General features: G+C 40.3%; 1 protein-coding gene across 8 annotated transcripts in view; it reads left to right on the forward strand.

The window, feature by feature from the left end:
• MCTP2 (multiple C2 and transmembrane domain containing 2) overlaps positions 1 to 26,718 on the forward strand; it is a 142,868-nt gene that overhangs the window by 61,007 nt on the left and 55,143 nt on the right. For 6 of the 8 annotated variants that reach the window (XR_016470436.1, XM_090149059.1, XM_090149062.1 and 3 more), the window contains exons 8-15: positions 380 to 491; positions 2,526 to 2,561; positions 11,076 to 11,240; positions 12,992 to 13,122; positions 18,904 to 19,090; positions 20,015 to 20,108; positions 23,211 to 23,313; positions 25,690 to 25,792. Coding sequence is in view for 7 of the 8 variants with exons in the window: in XM_090149059.1 (XP_090005185.1) it covers positions 380 to 491; positions 2,526 to 2,561; positions 11,076 to 11,240; positions 12,992 to 13,122; positions 18,904 to 19,090; positions 20,015 to 20,108; positions 23,211 to 23,313; positions 25,690 to 25,792 (931 nt within the window). In the remaining variant the exon portion in view is untranslated. Of the gene's footprint in view, positions 1 to 379; positions 492 to 2,525; positions 2,562 to 8,128; positions 10,533 to 11,075; positions 11,241 to 12,991; positions 13,123 to 18,903; positions 19,091 to 20,014; positions 20,109 to 23,210; positions 23,314 to 25,689; positions 25,793 to 26,718 lie in introns of those variants that run through there. The other 2 variants (XM_090149064.1, XM_090149065.1) reach the window with 2 other exon arrangements.

The following is a 26,718-nucleotide window of genomic DNA, read 5'->3' on the forward strand; positions in this document are numbered from 1 at the left end:
GACGTAAGGTAGAATCCATATCCTGAGTCAAGTCTCAGCCATTAATGTCGGAAAATTCACTTGGATAAGTTTCTGTCACTCTTCTTACCTGAGAAATGGAGGCAGGCGAAACTTACTTCAGCTTGTACCCACATCTGAAGAAATGCAGATAACATAGTAGCATCGTGATAGGATGTGCTATTAAAAGGGTTGTGTGTTTTGTCGGGACGATCAGTGAACCCTTCAGACTTCCTGCTTTCATATTTAAACTCAATATTGGGAATTCAGACAAGAGGCTGAAATTTGCACAGCTCAGAGTGACCTTTAGGAATGAACTCGAGTTAACTGAAGACAACAAATCCACATCTTTTCTTGTTTCTTTTTTTTCTTTTGCTTGTAGAACTACTGAACAGGTTTTAAAACTGGAAGATCCCAACAGTTTAGAAGATGACATGGGAGTGATTGTATTAAACTTGAGTCTAGCAGTCAAGCAAGGAGACTTCAAGAGAAATGTAAGTGGCTTAGGAAATCAAATTTATAACTGAAATGTGTTGAGGTGAGGGGAAAAAAAAAAAGACTGGACCTAATCTGATTTACTTCAAAATGCCACCTTTATTTTCATCTTCAGAGAACTCTATATTGAAATCGATACAGATGATGGCTTTAGGGGAAAAAAACCAACAAACAAAAGGCAACAAACAACTCCATATTTAACTGAGTAATAGATGCTTAGACATCTGTAGCTAAACACTTTTCTCTTGTAGTTGTGAAGTGCACTGTGTCAGTGCTCTCCATGTATCACATGCGTGTTATTTTCCACTCTTGCAGTTGCTATTCCAGAGCACGCTCTTTTCTGATTTCTGTCAAAGAGCTTAGATTTTAACACTGAGAGCCCAACATTTTGAATGCAATTCTTTTCTCATGCTAGTGATGGGGGAAAAAAAAAACAACCAACAAAACCCCCCCAAAACCGTCTGAAAATAGGGATTTAAAATCAAGATTAAACTGCACCAATGCAGCAGGAAGAGCACACTGGCTGAGAGGAGGAGATTTCTTATAAAAACTGATCTTGCTACTGAGTTTCTTGACTTGAGTTCACTTGAACTTGGTTCCTGATGCTGAAATATGGTGCAGCTTTGGTGCAAAACAGGAAAAAAAAAAACAAAACAAAACAAAACAAAAAAAACAGGGCAGATATTGTGAACAACTCAAAGCTGATGATAGTTTTAAAATTTCATGCTGTGCATATGTTGATTTTGTTGTTTTAAACTTCAAAGATTACTACCAGTGTTGGATACAGCGTGCCATATTGGTGAACTCATGTTGCTGCTGTCCACAGAGCAGCTTTGAAATGGGAGGGGGTGAAATTTGGTATTTTCTTAGCACTGGTTTTCAAGCTAGCCCACTTTTAAATATGAGACAGAAATATAAATAGAAAAATCTTTCTACAGTCTTCTGCATAGTCTAGTATGGAAGTTGCTGTTTACAGCACATTGAATTACAGGTATGAAATTACAGTAAATGGGATTACTTACAGAAATGTAAGTGTTTCAAAGGGTTTGAAAGCAAAATGAGGAAAAGTTGACGTGGGATGCCTGCTCTTCAATAATTTTTCAGATTGTTGCCTTTTTTTAAAAATACAAAATCCTCTGTGTTAATTTTATGATAATTGTACATTTACTTCTACTTTGGTATGTGACTATTGAAAGACTTAATGACGTCAAAGCGTTGTTGCTGTATTTATATGTCTATATTATAAGACAATGGCTTCAATCCGAGATGTGAATTCCCCAGTGAACTTGTACAAGACAGTGTTGTTGGCAAGTGTCACTGGGTTAAAGGAAGGGGTGAAGCAGAGACGTAGCGTCTTTAGGGAAGAGTAATTTAGCCAGAAGAACCTTTGGAATTCTTCTGGGATTTTTAGGAAGACATGGAATAAAGTGGACTTAGCCAGTGAGACAGAAAATACGTTGGTTTAAAGTAGAGGCTTTTGGTACTCTGGGGTGCTTAGTTAACATTCAGAGTGCGGATGATAGAGGAGTTGGTGCACGCTGTAATTTTTTTAAAAGATGATGTTTTAAGCCCTCGTATTTCAAATGCAAATTGCTCAGCCATTTTCACTGGAATCAGAATAGTGAAATGGCTCTGTCCACATTAGCACTTAACAGCAAGATGATTCTTTTTTTTTTTTCTTTTTTAAATTAGCTTACTGTAGAACCAGATGGCACCAAAAGTATAAGCCATGTTTCTTACTAATGGCTCTCTGTCCCTCAGATTATTTTTCCTGATTTTTTTTATGTCCTCTTATTTTTGGTGCAATGCAGGTATTTTGAGTTTTTGATCGTGCCATGTAGGAGGAAGGTAAATTAATGCAGTAGTTAGAGCCAAGCCCCTCCTCATTAATGTGCTTTTCCTGTAAGTTTTATAAGCTGATGTTTGAATTACTTTACTGAACAACTTTCCCCATTTTATTCCTCGTTTGTTTCCCCTCTCTGGTTTCCCCTCTCTGGGTTCTCTTTGGTACAATGCTGGGGACTCCCAAATAGAGATGGTCAAGTCGGAAGAAGAGATCTTCATCCAAGGTAATCCATACTTTTTCTTTTCAAAAAGGCCTATTTCCCAAATCTTTGTGCTCTCCTCTGTAACAAACTGAAAAGCATCATAACTTTGGAAGTCTTGGTGCAACCTAAGTGTGGTAGTTGCCATTCCCTTTGCTTTTTTGATTTTTTTAGTGTGATGAGAAATTGCTTTGGTTTTCTTACAGAATGTTCTATGGTAGCATCTATCAGCAAACGAGAGGAAGGCCTCATTTGGCAAAGTACTGTAGAAAGAGTCTGAACTAACTGAAAATGGGAGTAAATTCATCCTGGAGCCTGGGCAGCCTGATCTGGAGGTTGGCAGCCCTTTCCACGTCAAGGGGTTGGAACTAGATGATCCTTAATGTCCTCTCCAACCTAAACCATTCTATGCTTCAAAAACAACAGCAACAAAAAGCTGTGGAGGATTTGAATTGTTTAGGAGTACCTGAATGTGGCCAGTAGTAAGCACTGGCATTGAAAACAGGTCTGCTAGTTCCCAGTTGAATTGGTTGGGGTGCGTCTTGCCACTGGAGGAATTTGAGACACAGTATTTATGTCTTCTGGTTACTTCTGTGGGTTTGCAAATTCCTTTTGCTCTGGGGATAGAGAAAGAGCAGGCAGTTTTCATTACCAGCAATGTAATAGGATTTTCAAGATTTGTGTTGTTACATATGTATGGAACATGCTTTCCTTGGTCTTTTCCAGTAGCCCTGAAGGTTGCCATTACATCTGCTTTCCTGCAATATCCCATCTTTGCATGAGATTTTAACTGATTCAGAAAACCGACTTGTGGCTTTTCATTTGTTCTGTAAAGCTTTAATTTGCTATTAAGTAAATAATAACGATACAGAAACTGCCCAGTAGTCATCTTGAGAGCCATGAAGACTGACCTTCTGAAAATCAAAATCTGGCTCCTGTGAGAACACTTATGCATCTTGATATTTTCCCTGTATAACTATCCATTTGTGCCTACATCAATTGAACAACGAACCTCCTCTTGTTTTATTCATCATAACTGTGTTGTGGTATGTGGCAGAGCCTATTCTCTCAGGTATTGTCCCAGCAAAAATATTTCTGTAAAGAAGTGATGCAGAGTAGAGCTCTTGAAGCTGACTGGTGGCTCAGCAAGTCCTGGTTCTGGGGAGATAACACAGACCTGTAGTGCTGTGCCTGCAGAGGCTGCCAGACATCCCTGAATTCAATACAACAGAAAGCAATGGAATAACTGAAAAGTTCAGTGCTTCAGTTTTTAGGTAAGGCTCTTGAAATTACTTTGCCCTCATTCACTTGGTGTGGCTCGATCCCCCTCACGCAAGCACACGCAGTTGTCTCTTGGCGCTGGTTGCCTTTGGGTCCCAGGAAAGGGAGCCAGGTTTTAAACTCTGCTCCTTTTTGAGCAGAATAGCCAAACTTCTGTCTTGGTTGCTCATGTATTTTTCTCTACTGTACGCTGTATCTCGTTGCATTTTGAACACTTATTTTATATACACGCTTTTTTAGACCTTCAGCTATAAGGCATATTGTCAGGTCTGACACTTCTCAAGACTCTGGCTTGTGCCGTGGCATCTTTTTATATAAAATTGAGATGCTAAGGCACGGGACCAAGTTACGAGAGATGCAAGTGTTGTTTAAAAGAGGAGGGGGGAAAGCTGCAAACTCGTGCTCTATTCATTTACAGTCACTAGAGGGTAGGAGAGCTTCAGTTCTTCCAAGCGAAGACATAGTTCATGCTCCAGTGTGATCTCTAAAGAAAAGCTCTGTGACCATCCAAAGGCACTAAAAATATTTCCCAGCATGCAGTGGCAAAATCTGACAAAGCAGTATTTCCTAGTTTATTGATTCTGCTACTGCACTAAAACACTAGTACTGTACATCAATAACCATCTTTAGTTAGGAAACTCTGGGCTGTGGAAGCAGTACTAGCAGTTTGTGGCAGAACATAAAGGCAAGAAAGAAAAATGGTGTGCGTGGGGAATATAGGTGTCTAGGGAAGGCACAAGAGGTTATGGAAGAATGGCCAGAGAGTATGATGGGGTAGAAAACAATGTTGCTGGACGAGATAAAGATATAGCAATAAGGGGGGCAGGGGAAATGGGAAGAGCTCTGTAATGCATGCACAAACTCATCTCCTTTTTGGCTCCTCAGCTGCCTCCGGTTGGTTGTCGCAGGAATAAAGGCCATATACTTTCCATTTGAGCAGCTGAACTGAGACAGATCTGAATTTCATCTCTTCAGGTTTAAGCAAATAAAAGTTTTCTATTAGGAATGGTTTTCTTGACTTCATTAAAAGTGAACTATAGCTGACCTGTATTGTAATACTTAGCTTTGCTTTTCCTAAAAAAAAAAATGCAAGGAAAAAGACTTACTGTGAGGATGGGCAAAAATGAATATAACTCATTTTTTCCCTTATATGAGAAAAATTGAGCTATACTCTGATTTGGCCATTTTGTGTTTTCTCAGTGCACTTGGCAGGTTTGGAACATGAGTATTTTAAATGAACTGTTACATTAGCTGTGGGTTTCTTGCTGGCTTCACCCCAAATATGTAGTACCTCCGTTGGTAGTATTAATGTTGGTAGTATTAATGCCCAATGTCACCCTGTGTCAGACAGGTGAAGGGACTCACCTGGGCTGTTGTGGATACTGCATACTTTTCATGTGTGTTCTCCATACTCCCTTGCTTTTTAAGGGGAAAAAAGCTGCATTTCAGACAACAATAGAAACAGCAGCAGGACGAGTTAATCCAGTCTAGCTACAGTAGTTTCAGTCTTACAAGTATTATGCAGGAAGGATTTCAACGACTGAATACTGTCTTTTAAATCACTTGGGTGCAAGAGCTGTTAAACTGGATGATTTAGCTATCTGTTGATTACACAGCATATATCCTTCACTGCTGCTAGAGGGAATCATTGCACATTTGGGCAGCACCCCAAGACATGAGCAGCACATCCCTCATTTTTCATAAGAGCTGAGAATTGCATTGTCCTCTGCAGGAGCTGTCTCCAAGAGCGCATCTTTCTTCTTTCTCATGGAGAGTGGCGTTGCAAAGGGAAGGGGACGCTGTTAAATAGCATTAACATATGAGCTCATATCTGAGTATTGGCAAGCTCTCCCCTCTTTTATGATTTTATTTCTATTTTTCTGGAGCTATCTGGGGTGCAGAAGAAGTTGGTAACCATCTCTGCCAGTGTCTGATGTGGTGATGCTCAGTAGCCTTGTTTGTCCCGGGTGGTTTGAGTCTCGCCCCGAGAGCCCTGTGTGCTATTTCCAGCATTTGTACAGCTGAGTAACCTTTAAGTGTTGAACATCTCTGAAGCAAATAAGCAGGTTTGCTTGGGGTGGATTGACCTGCAGCAGTTCAGTCCTGAAACAAAAGCGACGCAATTGCCACCTTGATAGCCGAAGCTGATTGAATAAATTGGTTGAAAGGCTGACCGGACCCAAGCGCTCCTCAGCATCTCATCGCAGGGGAAAATCCCTCGCTCTGCTTTTTCTGCGTGGGCTGTTAGTTTTCATTTTGGCCTGCCTCATTCTATTTGCCTTTCTCCCACAATACCCCGTGGGCAGTGGCGTGCTCGGAGCGTTCTGCGGAGCGCGGGGACTCGGCTGCCACGGGGTCACGCATCGTGGCGGCAATCTCGTGTCGCTTCACTTGTCTTTCTCGCTGCCCTCTCCTCTATCCCAGGGGGAGACTGCCTCTGCAAAATGGTTTCCCTGCCTAATGAGGAGAGGTCCAAAGAGTCTTCTATTTGCGTGTTGTTGTTTTCTCAAATGGCAAATTATGTGGCCCAGTTTCTACGTTGACCTCTTCACAGGGATTGCAGCAGGCTTTCTGTTGTCCTGTCTCATCCTTTTAAATGAAAGATGTGAGAGATGGGCTCACTTCACACTTGGCCACCTCGCCGTGTCATTTAAATGTACAATTTTTCTGCATCTCTTTATTGCTTCAAAAACAAGTTTGAACTTGGGGCATGTATGTGTGTGTCAGGAAAAGAGACAGATTTGAAAGCGCTCCTGATGCACCAGAGGGGATTCACTGGGTGCCTACGGAGGGACATTATATCCAATGGTTTTCACAGGGAGAATCAAGCTCCTAAAGGGTTTTGTGAAGCGGTGGGTCAATGAGTCCTTTCTTTCTCCTCCAAAACTCACTCTCGCTCATCCCTAGTGTTAGCCTCTGTGAAGGCAGCGTGGCTCACCTGCTTGTTCTCATCCAGCTTTCTTCTTGAAACCAAGACTAGAAAGTAGCAAAAAACTGGAACTTGACGTGAGAAGCTTCTCTACTCATTTTTGGAATCAGCAACTAAATTTTGGAAATGCTACTGTCAGCACTGATGGTTTTTCCTGTTCAAAGATGTGGTCTTTTCCAGGAAGAAAGTGTATGGAAAAGAACCACCTTTGTTCTTTATGTGACAGGGTCCTGCTCCATGACAGGGCTTCAGAGAATATTACTGCTTACCTGATGTTTTGCAGTCCCTAAATCTGCAATAAACACGAGTGCTTAGACTTTAAATCCTCTGCGTGTTTTGGGCCTTGTTTGTTTTTACAGTACAGCTTTCTTGGATGTTCTTGTGCTCCTTTTCTTTGTCGTGCTTGTGTGGGAAACGTTTTGTTTCACTTCTTAGAGCATCAAGCTGCTCAGAAAGATGACTTTTATGGTGTCGCTGGTTTTTTGCAAGCCAACACCCACATTAGATGCATGTATGAATATTTTTCACTGCGTGGAGAGCTCAGATGAAGTCAGAGCTCTTGGGGCGACCCCACAAATTCTGATCTCAGGGCCAGAAGCTTAATTTCTGAATGACGGATGCTGGACTGGGGGGAGGGGGAATGAAAGTGAACTTATCCAATATCTTGTGCTTGGGACACCTGCCAACTGCCATCATAAAGCATGTGTTTCCTAATTTTCATCCCTCTAGTCAAATCCTAGCTGCAGCCAACTTTTCTGTACCTCGGCAAAGCACCTTGATTTTGGTTTGGGATGTAGCCAGAGCGTGAACTGGCTGACTGCAGCATTTGAAGGGAAAATGCAGCAGGAGGCCTGAAGCCTGGCATGTGGTTGGGGGAGCACAGCTGGAAAGAGCAGGGTTCAGGGACAGGAGGAGCTGGAGCACCCATGTGCAGAGCTGTCTGCAGCTTGGGAGGCGGCAGGAAGGAAAGAGCTGAATAGCTAAAAATGTTTTCTAATTATCAGTGAGCAAGCCACCTTTGCTGGGTGGCATACAGGGGCTTTGATTTTCCTGGTGTGAAGGCAGATTAGTGTAGTGACGGTTAGGGGAATGGGAAGTGGGTTTTGTAGTGCTTGTTTTGCTATTAACTTTGGTGGACTAATGCAGGCTAATGACTGCAGTGCTCTGTGCTCTGTTCTGTAATAGTTTTGCAAACTCGGAGTGAGGCTGTGAAGTTTAATCAATTAACTGTGTAAATCTGTTTGAAATAAGTATACGTGGAGTATCAGAGAGGAGCTGGGACTTTTGAAATAAATAATACAGTATGGATTTCTTTTCACCTGGGAGACATTTTCTGTAGTGCAGCCTTCCCCAGGCAACATTAAAATTGACTCATTGATGGTTCAGGTCCTTGGGTGTACCACATTTGGCTTTACCTGAACATGCTTCCTTCCAGAAATGGAGAGGAAACTGAGACATCGCCTGTTTGGCCAGGGTTTCGATCAGATCAGGGTGGTCAGAGGAATAGCCTGCCAGCTGTGTGGGAATGCTGAGGAGGGAGCTGCAGAGAGAGCACAGTTCAGGTCTTCAGTGCTCACATAGAAAATATGAGGCACGGGAGACTTCTCAGACCTGCTAAGCCATGGTTAAGGGCAGGAAACCCAAAGCATTGCTGATGTGATTGGGCCCCAAGGGAAGCAGCCTTCCTGGGACATCATGCTGCTCCATTTAGAGGGAGGATTACAGGGACAGAATTGCTGTACTGTGGAAGTGGACAACATTGCTGAGATGGTGCAGATTAGCACTATATCCTGAACCAGCTGAAAACATTCTTGCTCCTCTAAAAGTGTGGTGCTTTTAAGTGATGTTTGATCTTGTCCAGAAAATAGTCAGGTCCTGTTTGCACAGCTTGTGGCCAACATACTCCACTCCTGAGCTGGACTCAGCACCCCAGCGCAGAATGCTTTGCAGCATACAGTAGGGCTGCACAAGGCTTGTTTGCTCAGGGTCAGCTGTTTTGGGAGGTCAGAGTTGAAGCATTGCAATGTGCTCTGATAATACTGAGCTGCAGGTGCTGATGTTTCCCGGGAATGGTTTGAGTACCTCCCAGCTCTCCTTTGATCTATCGAGTTAGTGGCTGAGAAGGCAGGGTTATATTTTAGACTGAATTTGGGTAGGAGGACCCCCTTCTTCCCCAGCACTGAGTGACTCCCTAAAATACCTGACAAGCTAAAAAATGAAAAGAATCCAAATTTGATTTGCAAACTCAGTGATAACAACTCTTTCCGTGTTCGGCCTGGAAGCTTTGAAGAGAACGGGATGCTTTGTTTTTAAAAGAAATTGTAACGTGAATTATAAACTTTGTCTGTTGTTTTTGTGGACTAACATCAAATACCTCTTCCTCCTCCGAGGAAGGGTGGGGGGGGGGAGGAGAGAAAATCCTTGGTCCGCAAGCAGCAAGTACATCACATCAAACATGACTATGTTATATACTAAAATGTTCAAAGTACAACTGAGATAGATAAAGGCTTTGATGGGAAGTGGATATTTCCCAGGGACATTACAAGCAATAATCCAGATGTTATGGTGTAATGCAACGAGTGTCCATGGATAGATCGGGAGCTCAAGCCAAGCAGCGCCTGCTGTAGGCCTTAGCCCTCCACTCCCATGCTGTTACGCCATATGGAAGCAATCTCCAGGCCCCTTTAATAGCCAGCTTTGGATTCCATTTTCACAGGGCTCATAGAGCTAAGTGGAGCTGTTTTATGGACAAGTTAGATAGAAGCTTTTCCAAGATAAACATCCAATTCGAAATTAGGACATACCAAGCTGCAAAATTATTTTAGGGCATATTTCATGGAAGCACTGCCATTTTTCTAAGGCGATTGCCAGACTGCAGAATGCCCTTTGATCCCTTGTGGACATTACTCCCTTTTTTATAAAAAGGATTTTGAAATAGTTGCAGTGTTTAGGGAGGAATATATCTGCTGGGTCTTTGAAGTATGTTCATGGGAACAGTCATGCTTTAGTTTTTTGGCCTAAAAGACAAACTTAAAAAAAAAAAAAAAAGAAAAAAGAAAAAAAGAAAGAAAACCTACATTGCAGCTGGATTTATGAATCAAAATCTCATTTTCTTTTCAAAGGTAGGAATTTTTCTCCAGTGTGCCAGGAAAGCCAAACAGGGTGTTTAAATAGAACTATATTAATATGCTTGTGGGATCCAAAGAGTTGGGTGTTTTAAAATAAGAAGCGAGTAAAAATTTGTGAGTTCACCACCCGTGATTTAAGAATTTTGTAGCTGGGTAATTGATCCATAAAAAATAATCTTCCGACATCAGGTGCTTTTTCAATCGTTTTATTTAGCAACAACATTTCTTGCTTGCTTTTAAAGCCAACACGTCCTGCTTTAAAGTGACTTGTGAAATCTCCTCTGTCTTGCTCCCACCTGTATATGATATGATTGAAGCTCCGAAGTGTGGCGAGTTAAAAGTTCCTTCCCAAGAATAAAATACGGTAGGGCTTTTACTGCCAGAAGAAGAGGATAGCCTTGAGTTTTAATGTTTCCAGCTCTCACTCTTACTCCCTCCAAATAAAGGCCTATTTAATCATCCTCTGTCCAATAAAATACTGCCAGTTAGCAAACTGTTAGTGCAGCCATGCTTTGTAGGAGGAAATCGTGAAGGTAACAAATGTGCCTACTAGGTAACCATAACTCCTGATAAAGAGCCCAGTCGTGTCAGTGCTTTTCAGCAGGCGTCGGTGCTTTCGGTTCCTGAGCTGGGTTTCTGGAAGCTGCAGCTCCCAAGGTCTGCAGGCAGAGAGTTAACACGGAGGGCAGACAATGAGTGGTGGAAGATGTAGCTTCAGTTCTTCACCTGGCTATAGGCTGTGTATGGCTGTGGGCTGCCTCACAGGAAGGGACAGACCGACAGACCCCCGGATTTATGGGTGTAGCTAGAGACATTTAAGTTTGCTTTCATTTCTTCCCTCTTCTGTCCCTTCTTCACATCACTCTCCTGTGTCTTTCCCTGACACGAGGTAACAGTTTGCTCTGTGCGCTCCAGCTCTGCTGTTTTTGAAGCTCAGCCACGTTAGCTGGTGTTGATCTCTCTGGTAGTTCAACTATATGTGCTGATGCTGTTTTGATGCAGAGTGTGGTCCCTTCACAGAGTCAGCTGTAGCATGGAGTAAGCAGAAAACCCTTAGCTTTTTTGTGCCCTCGGTTCCTTGCTTGTTGTGAGGAAGTGCTGGTACCTCTCTCACTTCTGATGGTTTCATATCACTTTCAACGTGTGCATAAAAACCTGGCTTCGAGTGTATGACTTTTGTGTCTCCAACTTGCTTTTCAGTCGAGTTTCATGCGGAGCGTGCGGCTCTCTGACTCTCTGCGCAAGAACCAGCTGTGGAATGGGCAGGTCACCATCACGCTCCTGGAAGGGAGGAACATCCCCTTAGGGGGCTTGGCAGAGGTTTTTATTCTCCTGAAACTGGGAGATCAAAGATACAAGAGTAAGGTAAGTACTCAGAATTTCCTCCAGTTTGGAACTATTCTTGAATCTTTTTTTTTTTTTTTTAATATAAGTGAGATCAAAAGCAGGAGACCACGTCGAGGATGCTGATGTTTACTATATACAGCAATACAGAAATAAGGAAATTGGGAGCATTGTATCTGTTTTTGTGCGTTTAATGTGCTCATCATATTGATGGATGCTCAACATTAATGTGAAATGAAACAAGGCTACATACAGCACACATGTTCTTTCTTCTCTGCCAATACAGAAGTCAGGTTTGCAGTGTTAGGTATGCTGGGAAAGCAGACCTGAAATGGTTCCTGCTGAAGGGGAATGTTTTGGGCTTTTTTTTTTGAAGCGGTTTTTTTAAGAAACGTTACCGTTAACAGGGGGAATAAAAAGAAAGGAAAAAGCCCACCACCAAACCACAGAACACCTGGAACGTTCCAGAGTTTCGCTTTACAATTTTGTTCCTTTAGGCTGTATTTACTGGTATACAGTACCATTTCGTAGGAAACTAATTAATGAGTAGGGTTCCCAAAGATACGTGTTTCATCTCTAAAGTCTAATAAGGAAATAAACAGTAATTAAAATACTATTCTGTTGAGAAAGCAAAAGCTCCATATGTCATGAACTGGAAATGTGGAGGGAGGAGGAAACAAACAAAATCCCTCCTGTACAAATTGTGCAGAGCAAGTTCACAGAACACTGCGTTCAGATGTAGACTGAAACCTGCACTCTTGTCCTCTACAAAAGACCTCAACCAGGGCCATGATATAATGTTTTTATTTTGAAAAGCAGCTTTGGAAAGTTACAAATGGTTTAGTTATTTTAGAATAAATACACAGTATTCTAGTTAAGATCTCTTTTTATGTTTCTCTTTATGGTCCATAGCTTGTGTTATGAATCTGAATGACTCTCCATTGTTTGCAGTCACAGAAAATTGAAAAGTTTAAAAGAGGGAGTTCAGGCCAATGTTGCCTGCACTGAATTAATTGCTTAGTACTTCTGTCTGGAGTCCAGCAAGAGTTGGGGACCGCAGCTTTAACACTGCAGTAGGAATTCAAATCGTCTGTACTTCATGTTCTTTCCTGGAGTTTATTTAACTTATGAAGTACAATCTCATGGTCCAGAAAAGCAGCCAGGGTGGAGGAAATCTCAGTCATGGTCCAGCTAATCCTATCTCCTGTTCTCTCAGTGGCCATGCTGATGGTGGTTAGTGTAGTGTGATATGAATTGCAAGTGATTTAAGTCTCAATCCGGTGAATACTTGCATTCTCAGAGTAACCCGAAAGTGTGAGAGATAGCACTGAACTCAGAAGGACAATTTATAGATATCAAATGAGCGGCATGTTAATATTCCCAAAGCTGCTGCTTCATTGCTAATATCTTAACGTTAAAGAATGAAGAATACTAGCTTGAATTAATTCAAACCTGCTTTAAGGTGATCATCTTCATAAGGCAAATTCCTGATTTCTTCTGGCATGAGTGGTGTTGAATGATGACTGCAGTTCAGTGAGTGGAACTGGAGGATCCACCTTGTGTTTTTCCAGCCATTCATTGACACTGCATTTGAATAGCTAGTATTGTTGTGAGGAAGAGCGATGAGGCTCTGTTTGATGGACTGTGAAGCTTTACTTTGAATGACCTTCTTAGCATTTGTCTGGCTTTGTTGTAGAAGAAATGATATGTGCTTTATTGTGGAAATACGTGCCGTTTAAGAAAAGTAAATATTATAACTGCATGTTTTCTAGACACTGTGTAAGAGTGCAAATCCTCAGTGGAGGGAACAGTTTGATTTTCACTACTTCTCTGACAGGAAGGATATGTTGGACATTGAGGTCTGGAGAAAGGATAACAAAAAGCACGAGGAGCTTTTGGGAACGTAAGTTCTTTTTTGGAGGGGGGTTAAATGCAAAAACTAATCTAATTTATGTTACATTCATTTATATTTAGGTTGGTACCCCAACTTATTGCACAATCTCTTGCTATTTAGAGCATCGTTTGCAGGGGTGACCTCTCAGGTAATGTCTCTCTCCTTACTGATACCAGATTTTGTCCTGCTACAATATTACGTTATAAGTTCAAATTCCCAATCTCATGGGATTTCCCATGAGAAATTAGCAGCAGACATTTTGTGGGCTAATGAGTCGAACCTTTCATTTTAATTTCTTAGTAGAAATGGAATATGGTTCCTACTGTTAAGTCCTAATTTTCTTTTTGTCTGTCTAATTCCATCCATTTCTGTACAGTCCTAGCACAGTCTTAGTTCCCTAGAGATAACGTTAACTTTCTTCCTATTGCCCTCATCTATTCTTTTGTCTCTCCAGACTGCATCTGTACAGCTGGATCAGTGCTCCAGCCTCTAAACTCTCAGGGGCGCCATCTGCAGTTGTTTGCATTCTTACCTGTCGATTATTTCACAACTTGCTGACTAAATAGCAGTAACTAATAAGAACATCCTCTTGCTTTAAGTATTAAAATAGTTTGAAACTATTCACTGAAAAGAACAATCCCCTTTGGCTCTACAAATGTTTGTGGTTTTGGAAAGCAGGAAATGCTTTCTGGCTGAATGCTGTTGTTCATCACATGGAGAAGTGGCTGAGATGAATTTGTTCCTTCAGTTCTCACAGTTACTTTTATTCCTTCTGATATTTTCTGTTTAGAGTTAAGAAATGTAGCAGTGTTTGTGGCCTGCCTCTGTTCAGTCTCCTCGATGCAGGAGGAATTTCTCCTTGTATTTTTCCCCTTCTTTTTTTCCTTTTCAGGCAGGTGTTCAGTGTGGCAAAAAGTGATCAGCTTATTCTATAAACAGTGGCGTTATTAAAGATTTCAGCGATGGGAAACCTTGTGTCTGCCAGATTTACCTTAAAGTTATTTTTGCTGTCAGTGGAAAGAAAATATTGCTGTTGCCTTAAGCGCAGCGATTTCACTGTAGCACCAAAACAGGAAAAAATATGTGAGATTTAGCAATTGCATGTGTAGGTGAATACCAAATGCGTAATGACCAGCCTTGTTTGCACAGCGTAGAAACTTTTGAAACCCCATAAATATTTTTTTAATCTGTGGTTCAAGTGCAGTCTAATCTGGAAAAGGTTTTCATAGGGAAGAAAGCATTGTGAGCGCCGTGTTTATTGTCACCATGACTTCCAAGTTGAGTTTTGAATTCTCTGGATTTCACAACTTTGCTCTAAGAAAAGATTCTTAAGTGAATATCCGTGGCTTGTACGCAGTCATTACCTACAGCATTACGTCCCAACTGCTTTCACCTATTTTCATAATCTTAAGGAAAAAGCAAAATCTGCTGGATCTTAATCATTCTGTGGTTAACTTGTGGAATTCATTATGTTCTCTCAGGGCTGTATAGGTTGGACTGTTGGTTTGATGTTAAAATAATGAGTTGTCACATGCTGCTGAACTTCTGTGGAATAAAGACTTCTGTTCATTCCATTAGGCCCACAATTTCGTGTAGTATGAATGCTTTAAGCCCCTGGAACGTCTCTCCCAGGCGTAATTTGGTTTTAAGGTAAAATATTCTTGAAACAGAGCCTGAAGTGTCCGTGAAGCTTATGGAACATATCGAATAAGAAATGCATTGGACCTTCAGTACTAAACGCTAACACCTGGGGCATTTATCTGCTTCTGAATTAGCAAAGTTGTGATTTCATGTCACCCTTCTCCTATTGTGCAATGAACCCTCACTGTCAGGGTGCACTGCAACCTAAATTATTACATTCAGCCAACCTACATTGTCCTTATATTTCCATTGGGATCCAATTTCTCACGTAATATACTGCAGCACTGAGGGGTTCAGCTGCCAGAGTCTCACACTGGGGGGGTGGCTGTTCTTTGGTGCTGGATGAAATAATCCCACTATTTAGTCTGCACGGAGCTGCTGCTAACGTTTACGGAGTGCTTTTTGTGTCCTTTGGGATAGGAGGCACGCTATAAACAGGAGATGATGTTAATGTATATTAATAAACAAAGGTGTTAACGTGTGCAGAATTTGTCCAGGCTATGTTAAATTGTTTATGCCAAGTTAGTAGTGAGCGTTTCTGCATTAAGAAATATGTTTTGAAAAAGCGATATTGTAAAAAAAAAAATCGGTTCTTTTCACCACAAGTTTGCATCAAGGAAAAGGATTTACACAAATCACAAGACTTAAGGCCACGAGCAGCATGGTGGGAAAGCATCCGATATGAGGAACGCCTCAGGGAAGCAGTGCATTTGCAGGCAGGAACAACTTGTTCTAAAGGCCATACAGTTGGGATTTAGTGCTAAAATCTACGACGACTGGAGCCAAACCTTGTAATTAAATTTCACTGAATTTATGTCTAGTATACGTCAGAATAGGACCGTGTCACCCATCTCTCTGGTACCTGTGGCATCTGGAATCCCTTCCCAAATATTAAACTTAGGCACATCTTACTGTATAGCGATGATGATTCTGACCTCTTTTGTGAAGGGCTTCCAAGGATTCTGGAGGAAAAAAGGCAATCATTTGTCTTTGCATTATCATATATACTTAGGTGTATGTAAGGATACTTGTTATTTGATGGACTGCTGGGAAGTGCCTACACCCAGCTCTTCCTAGTGAAATCTTAACATTTTATTCCTTGGTAAATTAAAACAAATTTAGTATATACTGTTCTCAAGTAAAGTTTCTCTGCAAAATTAATTGGAAAAGGGTGAAAAAAAGATATGGCGGATAAATATAAGGGCTGTAAGTCATAATGTCAAAAGAGCAATCTTAAATGAAAACTGAAGCTGTGGCATATTTCTCTACAGGACTAGAGGTCGGTATAGAGGCTTAAGCTTCTATATTGATCAAGAGAAGGAAGAAAACGGTTTAATTGAGGTAACAGACCTCTATCCTCTATAGAACATGCATATGGCCACGTGTGAAATATGCCTGAATTTAATTCCATGATTTATGGAAGGATGACAACAAACAGAGCCATTCTGTTCTGAAATAAGGTTTCTACATTGTGAATTTGACTCAGGAGATCATTTGCATCGCCTCAGGTCTAAATAATCTGTGGAGTTTGCTCTTTGCATTTAGATCTGGCTAATTTTCAGCAAAGCCTGTGGAATGCCTCCATTAGTTTTATGCTGTGGTCATCCTCATAGTCTCTTATTGCTTTCCTGTGAAATAATTATCTATATACGGTCGTTCAGATACTAAGCTGAGAGATGGAAAATGGAGGATTTCTCTTTCAGGAGGGTGGGAGATAATAGTTAGACTCAGTTTAGAAGTGTAGATGTGCTTGTGTGAAAATTTCTGAGTGTATACATCGTAAATGGAACGTCTGATTGCTTCACCGAGATGCATCCGTTATAGTCTGATCAGTTGCCTTCTATAACCTAAACGAAACATTGTCTTTTTTTCTTAAGCCTTTTGCCATTTGCCAAGTGCAAATGTGGATTTTCTTTTCAGTTCCTCAAAAGAAACTACAGCAGCATGCCATCACCTTGAGTGAACACAGATGTTTTTAGGAAGTTAGCTTGCACGGAAATCAGACATGATTTGAGGAAGAAATGCTTATACTCCATCTCCTGCTGCTTTCCCCTCCACATGTGCATCCCTCCTACCCCCACACCCTTATACTCAATCTTTTCTTTGACCTTTGGCTAATGAAATTCTTTGAATAAGTGAAAGAATTCCAATTTGCCAAAACAAACTGGAATCATATTTAACTTTGTCTTTGAGATACAAGAAGTTTCTAAGGTTATCTTCTGGTGGGAGCTGCACTGTTCTCTGAAAGTTTTGTCTTTCCTCACTCTTTTCACATGGACTGTTCTTAACCTAAAAAGCAAATGCAGCTTTTCCCAGTTCTGCATTGTGTTTGAGTGGGTGTATGAAATGCTGATGTGGGAGATGTGGCCTCTCTGGCCAGCTGGACCACAGGCCAGCTGGGTGACCCTGAATTTCTCTTCTCTCCTAAATTCAATCTCTTCATCTGTAAAAAATGAAAATAATTAAAAAAAAAAAAACCAAGATAATTGTACAGTCCCCCTTTGCACTGAATACGTACGGTATCAGTAACTGCTGTTAGTGCAGCCAAGGTGATGTTGAACTGAGGAGTCAAAGTGATGAGGTCTTCTGAAATGCTTGCCTTTTTCTTTTATTTTTGGTTTGTTTTCTGTGCGTTTTCTCTTGTCGTATCTTTGAGAAGAGTCTAGGTATAGCAGTGAGCTTGAAGTGTGACCTCTCGCACTTGGAAATTGTGGAGAGAGAGCCTACTCGCAGGACTGTGTTGGAACTCTTCCTGGCTTATTTTCCTTCTCTTTCAAAGCTACTTGAAAGCAGTTAATAAGAGTAAACTTGCAACCTGTTGTGTGCTCGATGTGGTGAATAGCAAAGAGCACACTCAGAGCAAAGTCATCCCCATTGACTCTGGTCAGAAGCTTACGCACAGGGCCGTGTTTGAACACACAGAGCTACTGGATGACTTACAAACTCATCAGAGCAATGAGTTCCACTTCGTAACATAGCTTGTTGGGTTTTCAGGCTGAAATGTTTTTTTTTGTTTTTTTTTTCCCCACCTCTCTTAGCATTCACAGAAAATAGGCTGTTAAGAAGCGGAAAGCACGCAATTTATAGCAGATGGGTATAAACTGCTCCAGCTCTACTACTGGAATGGGATCAATCAGGAACACTACATGCACCATTTACCCAGAAGAAACCCACCTGGGGGAACCCTGTGGAATTTTAGCCTATTAAGACAACACCTTAACAAGTTTAGTTTAAATAAAAACTTGTCGGCAGGCATTAAGCGGAGCAAATCTCTCTCCCTCCATCATCCACTTGCCGTCCCTTGGAGGAATGTGACTCCCCTTGCACTGTGGCAACAAAGCCTCTCCTTCCTGCTTTTTTTTTCTTCTTCCATCATCTGCAACTTTTGTTTAGCTTGTTCTTGAAAGCCAAGACCCAGAGAGGTTCAGAAAAGTTCCACTCTATTTACTGGACTTCTAAATAGAAGGCATTTAGCCGAGCAAGGTGATTAGACTTCACATGCAACTGGATGTCTAGTGATCTCCCCTTTAGCCCATCCTTATCTTTTATTATTGTCTCTTCATAAATGTTTCTCTTTTTTATTTTATTATTTTACATCAGATTAATGATGCATACAATGTGCTGAGGGTGGGGGGAGCTTTCAAGGCAGCCCTTTCCCCTGGGAAATATAACAGTACACTGAAAACGTAACTCTAGTAAGGCTTGTAAAAGAGATTGGGGCATACAGTATAATGTAGCATAAAATCGAGTATGTGACTTTAAAGAAACAGATCTATTTTAGGCTAATGTTTTAAATTTTGTGTTTGCCCCTTTCCTTTTCCCCAGGGTGAAATAAAATTCTTTCAAATCCATCACGAAGCACCAGGGGATTTGGGAGGGGAAGTGAGGCAGGCCGGAGTTAAGTTTTCTACTGTACAACCCAAACCTTTTACCTTTTGCTTTACCAGTAGGCGAACCAGAAAGCAAAACCAACATTAGGTACAATGGAAACTGGCTGCTTTGTTTTCCATGTTTAGTTCCATATGGGCATACACACGTGCATACCTCCACGAAGCTTTTGCTGCCTGCTTGCTACTGAAATCAATATTAAATATTGCTTTATTTTACTTACTTCCTCTTATTCATTAACCCTTGGCATTGTTGTTCTAGATGTAAAGTTGACATTTCTGCCCTGCCAATGAAGCAGACAAATTACTTAGAGCTGCCTCTGGAAAAACATCCGGGGTCCCTGATAATGCTGATTGCTGTCACCCCTTGTACGGGAGTGTCCATCTCTGATCTGTGTGTCTGCCCTCTGGGAGACCCCAGTGAAAGAAAACAGATTGCACAGCGCTATGTGAGTTTGCATTTCTTTTTTCTTTTCTTTTTTTTTTTTTAACCCCTTTTCTGCTTCATTTTTCAAACCATCCAAAACTGTGACCAAAACAAAGACAAAAAGAGAAGGGAAAAAAGAAATAAGATTTGTCCAGTCATAATAACATGTCTCTTACCACAGAAAACTATTACTTGGAATAGTTATTGTCTTTAGAATGACAAGTAGATTGGCAGGGCGGATAGACTAGAGCAATTTGGATGCTTGTGTTTGTTGAGTTGTAAGCTAATGCTTTCCTTTGAAAACTCGAATTATGTTAAGACCTTATCACGAGGAATGAGAGACTCTGAATATCATGGAAAGAGAAAATAGTACTTAGTTTTCTTTTCTCCTTTGGGACGATATGGAATATGTTTTGAATTTTCATGTTTGGGAGGACTGATTCATTTGATGGCTTCCATGCTTCAATCCTTTAAAGCTGAACATGAAGGAATAAGCCTGTCTCTCTGTAAAATGGGGTGTGATTCTGAAGCACGATAAATTCAAATAACTTGATAACGCTTTGAAGAACACCTGATTTAGTGTGCTACCTTCCTAAACCCATGCTGTTTCTCCAGATCTACCTCTGTCCCATATTTTGTTTTGATGGGCAGATGATATTTCCATAAGCGAGCGGAGCTCCTTCCAGTCTCCGTCATGAAATTAATGTGCAACTTAAGTGAACTAGGAATCCTCTTAAGAGCTGCTAGTTTGAGATGTCATGAAATTTAGGGTTGCTATGCATTGAGAAGGGGATAGTGGAAGGATGTACATTGATATTGGCTGCTAAACTGAAATGCTGTAGAAACAGTGAATGAATATTACTCAAGCCATTTGGTAGCTCCTCAATTTGTTTCTTACTGAATTACAACTTAATGTATCCTAAACTGAATGTTTTTCTCTTTGCAGAGTATAAAGAATTCCTTTAGAGATATGAAGGACGTTGGTTTCTTACAGGTCAAAGTTTTAAAGGCAGTTGACCTCCTGGCAGCAGATTTTGCAGGTATTCCATTTCTGTTTTCCAGCATTTGATGCAATAGTATATTCTGAGTGTTATTTACACTTTATGCAGCACTGACTGTTGAACAAAGGAAAGCAGATCTTATTGCTGCTTTGCAGTGTGAAACCTGCCCCATGAAACTGAGATGCAAAATATCTTTGACTCGCACTCCCAAAATATGTGGGACTAACACTTTTTAAAAATACAACTTCATATTGTTTCTCTAGGGAAGGGCTAGAGAATTGATATTTCTCTGTAGTGACTGCCAGGATATTATTGTTTTTATTATCATCTTCTCCAGGATTCTGGAGACCTTTTAATTCCCCTCTGTATCTTGCAGCATCTCGTAATTCACAGTCACAGCATTGTGTGCTGTATATTTGCTGACAGTCTGCTTTTTTTTTTTTGGTCAAGGGTAACTTGTTGATAAAGGCAAGAAAGATACCAGAGAGAAAACACTCTTGCCCCATTCTCTGGAATTCATGCAGACAGTGTAATATAAGAGAACACTGCTCCTAAAATAAGGACCAAAGGATAAAACCCAGCATTAATCATGGTACTATTTCAGTTTCAATTCCCTGCACTGGGAGAGAAGATTTCTGCAGATAGTTCAAATAACTGAATAATTTAATTTTGAAAACAAAGGCAAAAAGCCTTCCAATTAGGAAAGGTAGCTCGTGCAGTAACTTTCAGATGGCAAAGCAGGACCTTTATCAAATGACATTGCTAGGGCTGTATCAAAATATGATGTGGTGTTGAGGGAAAGAACTGAGCTTAGGAGGTTTTGGGTTCTTTGGAAAACTTCACCGATGCTAATACAGTTGCATCAGTGATGGATTTGGCTCCCTTTCCCTCAGTTCTTAACCAGGAGCATGTGGGTGGATTATGAGCATTGGAAGAGACACACAGGTTCTTGATTCTGCAATTGAAAGACTTTTCATACGGGGTTTGTGACACACATTCCTTGTGCATAGAGGAGAATGAAATTCTGCTTAAGTAAAAGGTTACTCAGTCTGTCATTATATTCAAAATAACCCAGGCTTTGAGCCTGATTCATGAAGCAAATGACAAATTGTTTTTCAATGGCAGTGCTGAAAATATCCTAGTATTATGCTGTAATAGACCCACCAAATTGCAAAAGGATGCAGCCATTTTAGGTAAAAATAGCATAATTTCTGATCATGTAATGAGAGACATAAAGATTAATTATCTGTTCTGAGCCATTCATAAATGATTAGTGCAGCAATTATGGGCTTCCATAATAGAGCCCTCCTAGAGCAGTGCCATATTTCCTGTATTACCAGAGAGACTGCTCAGATTTATTGTTATTGATAAAAGTAAATTCAAAGTCCGGCTAAAAGTCTGATAAAGAAATAATTGCAGAGACAATAAGAAGCATGTGGATTTCCAAAGGCTTGATAAAGGAACTGTCTGAGCAGGTGGCATTCCCTCCCTGTGCTGTCCCACAGCAGTAACAGTTTTCAGGTGTGCAAACTTCTGGAGACGAGAAGCGTTGTGCCACCTTATAACTTGTTCCATACTTGGTGTGATTGGGAATCTTGTTTGCTGATGTATGTTAATGCTATAGATCTGAAGTGCAGGTTTCTATCCCATGGAAACAACACAGCTTCTGCTTTGATTTGGATCACTGTTTTGAAAATCTCTGCCATTTGATACAAATTTCAGGCAAGTTTCCGTATAGATGTACCAAATATGTAGAAGTTCTTCAGGCACAGCCAGCCCAGTTTGAGCCTTCCATACTTTAATATTCCTAGATAATTGTTTGTTGACGTGAAAATGACTTTCTGCTTTGTTGAATGTTTTCGGTGTATGCATGAGAGTTCTTCTCAAATGCTGCATTTGCTCACTGACCAAAAAATAGTATTCAGAATATCAAATTATACAGCGGGATTGTTTTTGGCATATACCAGTTTGCATTTCAAGCAGTTTCTCTGAAGTGCTGCTTTTCAGGGAATGTGTACGTAAGCTGAAAAAAAGACAGATTCTAGTAATGTACAGAGTTCTTAAATTTTACCAATATTGACTAGTCAATGCCCACTGTTTACATACTGAAAAGATTCCTCGTTATTTCGTATACTTTTCAGAGTGAGAACCTTAAGAGCCCTTCATTAATAGTAGATTACAAAAAAGAAAGGCTGAAGATATTAAAGCCAAAGCTATCTAAATCCCTGCATTGCTGCCATGCTTACCTGCATATGTAGAAGTTAGGCTGGATAGTTTGTGGCTGTACATGAAAACTGACGATGAGATTAAATCAGATACTGAGTCAGACACGCTGATAAACAGAGCTCTGCTCGTGATGTAAACTACTGAGCTGCATTATATTGGGAAAGCTACAAATTCATGCAGTGTGCTTTATCAAAACCACGTATTAATGCGTTAGCAAACATCTGCACCGTAATATGTTCCACACCAGCATCTTTCTTTTTAGGAGGTTTTGTTTACTCTGTTTGGTTTTTGGTTTTAAATACCCTGCCTGCTTCACACCTGGATTCTGCAGTTGGATCTTTTAGTTTGGATTTGGGTTTTACTGAAGCTGCAACGCTGTGTAGGGTCTCCTTAGCTTCAAGGACTTGCTCACATGGAATTAGCTGATGAAGTGCTGCTGGTGCAGACACAATGCCACGCTTCTCGTGCTGTGGCTAATTAATCCTGTAACCAACTGGAGAAGACCACGCACTCTAAGAAGAGGGTGGAAGAGCTGTAACTGAAACTCTGGCACTCTCCTGAGTCAGAGTGACAGTACTGCTTTCATGTCATCTGAGTAGTTGTCAACTCCAGGAGATTTTTCTTGCTGAACAGATTTAGAGATAACTCTCTGTAAATCTCAGATTTCAGGTATTAGAGTGAAGACACCTGAGTGAATTATAAGGTGGTGTTGATTTCAAAACTGAAGATGCATTGGTGATATTGTTTATTTAGCACAAGTCATTCCACACGTGGGAGGCAACTTCCAGTTACCTTACTGGATTTATATTTGGTCAGTCAAGTTCGGTGGCTGTACTACAATGAAAGAATGCATGCTAACTACAATAACAGGTCTACTTTTCTTATTTTTTAATTCCAGTCTGATTTTTTCCGTAGGTAAAAGTGATCCTTTCTGTGTGTTGGAGCTGGGAAATGACAGTCTTCAAACGCACACCGTTTACAAGAACCTCAATCCAGAGTGGAACAAAGTTTTCACATTGTGAGTGAATTGCTTTTGAAAACATGATGAAACATCAAACAGTTAGCAGCTTATCTATAAAAGCTATTGACTTTGGGAAAATACAAAGGTCAAGTCAAAGATATGTCATTTTTTCATAGGCAGAAGAGGATGTTGGAGAAATATCAAATATAACTCAATTGGAGCTTTTTGCCTTTTAGTAGTTCTTGCATGGAGTTTATTAATAGAAGTCATTAAAAGAAGAATTACTGTGATATTTATAGGAAGAATCATGACTGGACATAATGGAGTTGTATCTGGATCCAAGAGATAATATAATGGAAAGTTATGACCAGATACTCATGCCTACATTTTCCATAATTTAAAATAAAATGTTTCATGCAGAGTACCTCATTTAATTTGTAAGCAACAGGAACAACGTGAGCTCTAATTTTCTGCTTGTTTCTTATGAATTTAAATTAATCAAAGATTGCTTAAAACAAATTAGAAGCTTAGATTTTTATGAAAACAAAAGCGAGTGTTTTGGGGGTGAATTCATGAGTAAGAAAAAGTGATAGTTCAGTTATTGGCAGTGAAATTTTTTATCTTCCTTTATGCTGAAAGGTTTTTGTGAATATCTGATTGAAATAAATATCTCCAAGGTTGTAGTAGAATGTGTCAAAAGAGGAAATGGTGAGGGCTGGCAGTCGAGCATTTGTAACATTTATAGAAGAATGGAAGAACAGTTTGAGAATTACAGATGTCTTGCAAAAGCAACATTCCAAAACACTTAGCTGGATGTGAACACAATAAAAAATATCAGATCTCTTTGATAGAAGTACTTTGCTGGATTTCTGTTTAATTCATGGATGCAGCTGAATGCATGTCTCTTGGAATCCTTTCCTTTCCTTTGCTTTGTCTGTTTTCAAGAAGTTCCCACTCGTTGTTTATTCTGTGATGGTGCCAACAGATGAGTCTTTTCGGATGTTCAGCCAATAAAATAAACCTCAATAAGAATCCCAAATCTTTTTTTTTTTTTTTAAAGGAAGTTTGTTTCTATACTTCCTGAGAGTCTCAGAAATGTCAGCTGCAGGCTATCACTAACTTTCTTATTGCTGGTGCATTGGCCACTCTGAGCAGCAAATTCACAGAGCCATTCAAGCCCCCACAACTCTCTTTAGATTTCTTTTTCTATTTTTTTCCCTTTAATCAAGATCAAACTACTTAAAAACTATTGGTGATGATTTAGAGCAGAGTGGATTGTTCTTAATGAATCCCTTTCAGATGCAGCATTTCATATCACCAAAGAGCCTTTCCTGTAAAATAGTTGGTTATTCTGCAACACACTTATCTGTGTCACACTGTGGGTTTCTTAATATTTTATACCACTGGTCGCGATAATCTATGGAAAATTGTAATGGCTTGTTAGAGGTACGTGGAAGTTTGGTTGGTGAAGTGAGGGGTTTTGATGTATTTTAAAGACAAGGTCTTGTAAATAGTGCATACGTAGTGCAGATCGTGCCTGGGTCAGACTGAAGAACACACTATGGCTGTTAGCTGCAGGGACACGCAGGTAGTTTTGAGCTCCTGACTTTGTTCCGCAAAGAGCAAATCCACAGTGTCAAAGGGAGAGGTTCCATGAGCAGGACTGCCCTGAAATGGTCTTCTAGGGAGGATAGTTGCACTGATTTAAATGACAAGCAGGCGCCATGCCATGTGCCTATTTCTTTAATTCTAGCATGTGGTAGAGGGAAAAGAGGAGATAATGAATGCAACTCATAAATCAGCTCTGGTTACCCAGGTTTTGCAAGCACACATGTAACAACTTTGAAATGAGGCTGATTTACTAATGATCTGATAAAATACTCAGGATCGAGTGCCTGCTGCCACACTGGTTGAAAATTTGGATTGAATGGAATAAAAATATTGTACATTTAGCCTTTAATTAGGGTGGTTAGGTTTATTATTTTTGAAGTAATGGGTTTTGCTAATAGTTTAAAAGGAACATAATAGCTCAAGTCAAATGAAATTACATGTTTTGCTTCTTGGATTGTTTTTCACATATGCTTGGTATCCCGGAGCCTGGTTTTGAATTCAGCCCTGGGCCCCTCCTGGTCACCAATTTTCTCTGTTTGAGAGAAGAGTTAATCCACTGTTACAGTCAACATAGATGCACAAAAAATGCCACCGTCTGGTAGTTGTTTATTCTTCACCTAGTTATGTGACTGCGACACGAGGGGAAAGCTTGGGGAATATCCATCATTTGATTCAATTTTTTTGGAATTTAATTAAATGCTAGTTTTATACTCCAAGGTAATACAAACTTAATTAGTAAAACAGCATTCTCAGATCTTTGTGGGGAAGACTGCGTGCATGTGTATTGAATATCACCGTTTGTGTCTGCCCTTTTCGTTACAGCCCTATTAAAGATATTCATGACGTTCTGGAAGTGACAGTGTTTGATGAAGATGGAGATAAACCCCCTGATTTTCTTGGAAAAGTTGCTATCCCTTTGCTGTCTGTGAGTTACCTTTGTACATCTTTCAAACATTGGTGGTTTTGCTGGGAACAAGTTGTGTTTCTATTCTTCTTAGTGCAAAGCAACAATGATTTGGAGACAAACAGCTTTTGTGACCTGTATGTGCGTTAGTTGGCAGTGTTTGTAGTCCTCTTTAGTGTAACAAGCGTTTCCAGCCCATTTTAATAGAAATTTAGTTGATTGGAAAGAAAATTGCAGAAGTGTCTGTACTTCATCAGCACTACATGCCATGTAGGTCTGAAAACATAATTGAGTTGTTCTGTGTGTTTCCACATCATCTTCCGAAGGTAACATTTTATGCATGTCTTTGTTCTGTCTTGCTTCTTTTTGCTCCAAGAAAGTAATTGCACATCACAGTAGGATTGACTAGAGATAGCTGTTGTTATTGGCACAGCTGAATAAAATTACCTAAAAGGGGTGTTTTCTGCTCCGCAGTGCTTTTAAAGATGGGTGGCTTTTGTTCTGTAAACAAATATGTGAAGAGTGAATGCTACCACGGGAGTATAAAAATCAAAACTGGAAACAAAGCAAGCTCAGGGGAAAGGAATTGCTCTGGAGATGAAGGAGTGTTAAAGCTTTTTCTGAAATGGCCAAAAGAAAGGCCAAGCTAAAGAGAAGGGAACATGAAAGGGTCATTATAAGGCATTAATAGAGAAATGGGTCAAAGCAGTTGTGTTTGGTAAGATTGATTTAATTTGCAACAAGGCTGGTAATAACAGAGTAAACCAGATCAAGAGGATGCAAACAGCTCCATGTGTGTGTTTGTAGTATCATAGAAGGTTCTGGTAAATTTTGCAGGAAAGTTTGGAAATAACTTCCTGGGGCGTTGCTTTTGTTAAATCAGTAGCTGAGGATAACAGCCTTGTGGACTCTTATGCTCGTATCAGTTCTGTAAGCACACGCTTAAC

Source organism: Phasianus colchicus, chromosome 12, assembly GCF_987193195.1.
Source record: "Phasianus colchicus chromosome 12, bPhaCol1.hap1.1, whole genome shotgun sequence".
Lineage (NCBI taxonomy): Eukaryota > Metazoa > Chordata > Aves > Galliformes > Phasianidae > Phasianus > Phasianus colchicus.